Source organism: Populus euphratica, unplaced genomic scaffold (assembly GCF_000495115.2).
Source record: "Populus euphratica unplaced genomic scaffold, PopEup_1.0 scaffold51.1, whole genome shotgun sequence".
Classification (NCBI taxonomy): Eukaryota; Viridiplantae; Streptophyta; class Magnoliopsida; order Malpighiales; family Salicaceae; genus Populus; species Populus euphratica.
In genome coordinates, this window is record NW_011499932.1 from 727,000 (window position 1) to 734,409 (window position 7,410).

The following is a 7,410-nucleotide window of genomic DNA, read 5'->3' on the forward strand; positions in this document are numbered from 1 at the left end:
AAAACTAAATTTAACAAAAAAAAAAACAAGGTAGCCTATGTTATTTTCAAAAAGACTTAAAAATACAAGAGAAACTGAATTAAAAAATAACAAAATGCAAGCTGATGGAAAAAAATCTTGAAAATAGTAAAAAAACTAAGGAAATCCGCGTCAACTTTGTAAATTAGGTTTAATCTTTTAAATTTATAAACTGTTAAATTTTAAACTCTAACTCAACAAAAAAACTAAACATTCTGGCTAATGAAATATTAGAAGATGAAATAAAAAAAAAATCAATCTAAAAAAATATTACAAGGTCAAAAAAATACAATAATAAAAAAAAGATTAGATTTGACATGAAAAAAAACTAAAAAATAATGAAATTGCAAAAAACAAATTACAAAAACCATCTAAAAATAAAAAAAATAGAAATCAAAAAAATATGAATCAAATATAATAGATAAAAATATCTATTGGGGATGAAATTAAAAAATTATTAATTTAATAAATTATTCTAAATAAAAATTTTCAATAAATAGAACAATGACAAAATTTTAAAAAACCTGAATTTCTTAAATTATTCTAGAATTTAAAAATTATAATAAATAGAATAGAGATAAAATATTAAGTAGACCAAACCTTAGGGGTTGATTTAATTTTTTTAAGGCTAGCATGAAAATTAAGTAGAAAAAAAAAAAACCAAAACCCACATGCGACACCTTGGTCATAATTAGGTTACATGAGCCATTTATTTGCGGAGGGGATACCAAAATGCTTTGGTTGTCACCTTAGACACATGATTTTAGCCACTGAATAATATTGCATGCGTAGTTTGAAAGCAACGAACACAATTCATATATTTTTTATATTTTTAAATTTTTTTATTTATCAAATTACTTTACTATTCCCAATAACTACCAAATCATCACATCTAAATTACAAAAAAAAAAAACGATGTTAAATATTATTATTTTTTAATTTATAGAGACGATAAAGTAACGTACTTCTTTAAAAATTAAGTCAAAGGCTACAAAGCTCCCGAACCAAATTATTTTTTTTTTTAATCTTTCAAGGAAAATTAAGTAATTACACTGTGCATAGAAAATATAAAACTACCATCAAACCCTTCCATTTCTAGTAAAGACCAATATCTCTCATGAAAAACACTCTCCTACCCCTAAGCCCAAGCCTTATTAGTTTGCAGTTTGCCCACCAAGGGGTAAATTAGTATTTTATTGTGCAAATTTATAGTAAAATGTCAATCTCTTTAAGTATAAGGTATAACATAACATGTAGGCATATATTTTCTCTACTTTGTCTTTATCTCTTATATCTCAAGGAATCAACCAAATACCATTTTAATATATATAGCTTTTCTTAAAAAGAAAAGGGAAAAATGGTTGATAAATAATTCATTATGATTATCTTATCTCAATCTTTTTTTCCCCTTCGTGCTCCTTTTAAACAAGAAGCAACATCAATTAAAAGATAATTAACCTTGTTGTTCTCTTAATATATCATTTGAGAAACTAAGTGGTTGTTTGAGAGTCCAATAACTTATATTTTTTATATATTTCAAAGATACATTTTACATGAAAAAATATTAAATTGATATATTTTTTTACTATTTTTTAATAATTTTGATATATTTATGTAAAAAATTAAAAAAATCCAAAAAAAATCTAAATATATTTTATATTTTCAAACAATATATATATATATATATATATATATATATATATATATATATAACAGTACTCCATTTCAATATTATACACCCTTTAATTTGAATGCATGTATAGCAACATGTCCAGCCACATAAACACGGAAACCATCATTAGTTAACACGAGTGAGATTAACTTACAATACCCCCTGCTTTCAGAACCAAGATCGAAGGAAAATCAAAGTGGGCAATATGAACAAGAGGACCGTCTCATGCCATTTTAGATCATCCAAAAGGGCCTCAAATCAAAGCTTTATCCAACTGATATCTTGCTATACAGCCAAAGATTCACATAGCATAATGCCAGGCAACATCAGCTTAAAAGATGATTAACCATTATATTTACATTAACCGTAGGACTAATTTTCCTAGTTTGGGTAGACAGATATCTTGCCAACAAGCTCAGCAATACCTTATCCAACTGAGCAGTCCTATAGCCGAATGCCAAGTCAGCTACCTGTATCTAAGTGTATCCATTTCTAACGTTCTGAAGCCACAAGAGCAATTTGTGGCTATGATCTTTTAGATCCCAAATTGTACTATAAATAAATTTAAAAAAAGAATTATAAAATAAGGGAAGAGAGTGGTTTTCCTGGGTCAATTTTTTTCATTCAAAGAAGCAAAAAATGGCAGCCACTACCATTACGACTGCTACTGCTCTCCCACAATTCAGTGGCCTGAGACCCTCAGCTGCCCCTGTAAAATCCCTGGTTAGTGATATATACTAACAAGAGCTAGGGTAATTAAGGTTATCTTCTCTTGAACATATATAGAGAATATTGATCGAAGTTGAAATTTCTTATACTCCATGCAGGCAGCTGTTCAGCCTACAAGGCGAAAGGGAAATGGAGCCCTGGGTGCTCGTATGGATTTCATCGGTTCACCCACAAATCTGGTAATGATTTTTACTGCTTTATCTATTTGTTATCTTGCAAGAGAATTGAACGTCTTTCTTACAAGGATTAAATAGGGACTGAAACAGTTAATGCTTTCTAAATTGTCAGATAATGGTGACTAGCACAAGCCTCATGCTATTTGCTGGGAGATTTGGGTTAGCCCCATCGGCAAACAGGAAGGCAACTGCAGGATTGAAGCTTGAAGTGAGGGACTCGGGCTTACAAACTGGCGATCCAGCTGGTTTCACTCTTGCTGATACCTTGGCATGTGGGACTGTTGGTCACATAATTGGCGTTGGAGTTGTTCTTGGTCTTAAGAACATTGGTGCATTGTAAAGATCTTTATAAGCATCTTGATTGAAGTACTTTGCTTTTAATTCTGTCTGTGCCGTTTTCCTCCATGTAAATGCTTCTTTGTCTGATATTTTGAGGAACAGCTTGTCGTCAACTATCAAATTTTGTTCAACATCATGTTAAGAGCACATACTAGATGGCTAGAGAGTGAAGACAAGAAAAAAACTGAGAAAAAATGAAGGTGCAAATAGCCTAAAAACTGTTAAAATATAGCTTGTGTATTAGTATATTAGGTAGTTAAATAGGCTATTTTTATACAAATGCCCTGGTGGTTCATATACCGTTTATGAAAATACTTTTGGTATTATCATCAATTTATAATTTATATACAAATCAAATCAAATAATGTTAAGATAACTTTTATGTGAATTAGATGAGCCGGTTTATATAGAATAATTAGAGGGTTTTGCTCTATCCAGAAATAAGTATAAAATCTGTAAATTGATTAAATTTTTATATGAATTGAAAAAATCACTTAATCAATGGCACAATAAAATTAATTCTGTAATTTTAGAATATGGTTTCAAACATATTAGTGCTGATAAATATATTTATTCTAAATTTACATATAATTTTAGTGTAATAATATGTTTTTATATGGATAACATATTTATTGTTAGTGCTAATATGAATGATACAAAGAAATATAAAACCTTAAAATTTAAAATGAAAAAATTAAATGAATTAGATATAATTTTGGGTATCAAAGTAAAAAAATATAGTGGGAGGTTTTATTCTTTGTCAATCTTATTATATTAATAAAGTCTTAAATAAATTTAATCATTTAAATATGAAAGAAGCAAATACTTCTGATGTTTCCTTTAAGTTGACAGAAAATACTAGTAGATTAATTACTTAAATTGAATATACTAGTGCAATTAATAAATTAATGTATATCATACATTGTATTATACCAAATATTATTCTTACAGTATGTAAATTGTCTTGATACATAAGTAATATTAGTAATGATTATTAGAAAGCAACTACAAGAATACTTGGTTACTTGAAAACGATTATGAATTTTGAATTATTTTATAATAATTTTTCAATTATACTTTAAAGTTATAATGATGCTAATTAGATAACTAATACAAGTGATAATAAATCAATCTCTGAATGAATATTTATTTTAGAAAACAATGCTGTTTTTTGGATTTCAAAGAAACAAATATGCATAACTCATTCTATAATATAATCTGAATTTATAATTCTAGTAGTCACATGTAAAGAGATAAAATAATTGAAAAATATATTATTGAATATTAAATTGTTACCATAGCCGCTGTCATTTATCACTTTACACTGTAATAATCAAGTAATTATGTCTAAGATAATTAGTAAAATTTACAACAAAAAATCTAGACATGAGTTTGAGATATGAATATATAAGGTAATTAATTTTTGATGACATAATTATCATTGTGTATACCAGATCATGCAATAATCTAGTAAATCTTTTCACTAAAATTCTCTCAGAAAATTTAGTTAGAAACACTTCTGCTCGTATGGAATTAAAATCATTTAATTAAACTTACCAATAACACAAACCCAACTTTTACTAGTATCTTTACTAGTTAGGAGTTTCACAGGTAATGACAAATTATTAGCAAGACTAGTGTATACTAATTTATATATGAAGTCAAGATTTAAAAAATTAGTATTCTAAATAAATAAGAGGATGAGTGATTAACATTGTTAATGAAATCTCAATGTAAAATATAAATTTTATCTATACAAACATATGAAATGATATTGCTTTAACAAAAGTTTGGAAAACTTTGTAAATATTCATGCATTCAAGAAGTAGCACAAAATCATATTAGTGCTAAAATAATGGTAAATTTATGTTTTAGATTAATTGGATCATGTGTAGTATTTTTAATTTTATTTAATAAAATTCTAATTTTATCCTTTTGCCATCATGATATTATTAGAGTTTTGAAATGCTTACCCTAATGAGATGTTTGAATCTAAAGATATTTTTTATATATATGAAACATGGTGCCAACTAATATTACAAACTAAGCGAAGTATTGTTGTTAAAATATAACTTGTATATTAGGTAATTAAAGAGAATTTAATCCCACGTTGAAAATATAAGAGATTTTTTGTTATATATTATAATGTGAAGGATACCTAATCAATAGATTTTAACATTGAAGGGAAGGTTTGATGGGAAGGCCAACATTATATATATATAAAATCTAATAATTATGCATGACATCTCCTGTCAAGTTATTCAAATAATTTGAATGAAAAAATATCTTTTAAACTTGATTTGAAAAAATATTTTTTTTTATAAGTACTAGTTTGATATTAACAAAAATTAATTAGAAACAATTTTTTTTTCTTCCTGATTTTTCCCTACAAAATCTCTATTTATGTTTATCATAAACAAAACATAACTTTTTAATTCACTTATAGAAGTTATTATTTATAAGTTTAAGGTTTTGTTATATTCTAAATATATATTACTTTAATTTTGCAATAAAAATAAATACAATGGAGACAATAAATACCTTTAAAATAATGATTTTCACGCCTCATATCTTGTTTGTTATAGCCATCAACATTATAAAACCAGGGTCCAATAAGCAATTTAAAAAAAAAATGATATTTAAAGAATACTAAAAGAAGTTTTTATGATTCCTTGTGCTCTTTCTTATAAAACTTGGTAGAGCTACTTGATTATATTTTGGTTTAATTTGGTTTTGAATTGGGTAATAAATTAATCTAGTTAAACTTGAATGATTTGATAAGTCAATCTATTATTTGATTTAATCAAACTTGAGTGAATTTTAATTAAATTAAATTTGATAATTTTTATTTTAATTTAAAATGATATCTTTTTATCTTTTTGTCAAGATTTTTTTCATTTAAAAATAATCAAAATTATATCATGTCATTTTAAATTAAATTCAAAGGCTGACTTATTGATTTCATATTGACCCAACCAAAACACCACCTTGGCATTTGAGCTGGGTTACATCCTAACTTGGATGCTCCTTGGCATTTGAGCTGCGTTACATCCTAAATTGGATGCTATAACTATGGTTTGGACACCATTAAGTGTTATTTCTTGTATAACCACAACTTTAAACATTAAATACAATGTCCAAAATCAATATTTTTCTCATTTTAAACCTAATTAAGTCTCTGAATCTTTCGTTTTTTAATCCATAATTTGTAGTGAATGCATTAATTAAAGCTATAAATATCCCACTTAAGACTTCACTAAAAAGAAATATGATCTTGATACACATAAAGTCTCGAAAACACATCTCAACTGTTGGGAGGGGAAAAAAAAGTCTACACAAACAGGCAAGAACTATCAGATTAGCCCTCATTAAGCAGCCCTTGGAAGTTTCAACTAAATTTGTCAAACTTGGAAGGCCCAGTTCCAAGCTCCTTCTCTCATGTGACAAGATTTGTCAAATCCATGGTGGGATTTGTAAATTGCCCATTTCACAGGGGGACATGAGATATCTTGTTTGTGATGATGAGATCTTTTGAATATAGCACTGCTTAATTTATTTTTAATGGATTTTTGTGATTGATTTGGGAACTCCAATCGTTAACCAAGCACAAAAATGAGATTCCCAAGTCAAAAGTTCAGTAATGAGATGGTGAAAGAAAGCTGGCAAAAAGATGGGTTTCCACTGAAGTTGGATTCTTATGCTAACCACTACAGATTTTTCCATGTCAGCTTCTTGAATTATGCTGCCCTTGCACATCTCGCCATGATCATCTGAGAGATTATGTAGCTAACCACTAGATTTTTCAGATCCATTCTTGATTATGTGACATGCTTCAACATAATCATCAATATAGAACTAAAACTTTTTTTTTGGATAAGGATAACTTGCTTGTCCAAGTGATCAACCACGTTTTAAACTGCAATTGGCACGATGCTTTTTACGGTGAACCGCAGTTTAAGTGCCTGTCTACTCGGTGGGAGGAAAGGTTTCTACTCGCTGAGTGTGAACCTTCCTTTTTCATGTGTACTGTTGAATATATATATATATATATATATATATATATATATATCATATTAGTTATCAGCTTAGGTAGCCATCTTGTCAACAGTTTCAGCTCAAAACTTCCATTTCCTAAAACTTTCCCAGACATTGTACCAAGGACAAAGACAGCTATGAAGCTTCCTATAAAAGTCTAGACGCCAGAGAAGAAAAATAAGTAGCTAATTCAATTCACCTGCTGGATGCATTGAACCCAACTCAGCATGAAGTCACACCTAACAAATCGAAACCATATTTCAAGTCAAGCAACATGTGACCCCACATGAACCACCATGTCTCCCGTAAATTCATGTGTCACAAACAAGCCTTCATCAACTATGGCTTGCTTGACCCCCCAAAGATACCAGAAGCAAAGGATACTGTTTTGAGATAGGATTTTTTGAGAAGGGTTCCACTGTAATTCTTCCTGTTATCATC

General features: G+C 28.2%; 1 protein-coding gene across 1 annotated transcript; it reads left to right on the forward strand.

Annotated features, from left to right (window-relative positions):
- Positions 1-2,262: 2,262 nt before the first annotated feature.
- Positions 2,263-3,065, forward strand: LOC105136157 (photosystem I reaction center subunit psaK, chloroplastic). The gene is made up of 3 exons (XM_011041387.1): positions 2,263-2,413; positions 2,518-2,598; positions 2,708-3,065. Exons 1-3 carry the CDS (start codon positions 2,330-2,332, stop codon positions 2,933-2,935), a joined length of 393 nt encoding a protein of 130 aa, XP_011039689.1. The 5' UTR covers positions 2,263-2,329; the 3' UTR covers positions 2,936-3,065.
- Positions 3,066-7,410: the final 4,345 nt, after the last annotated feature.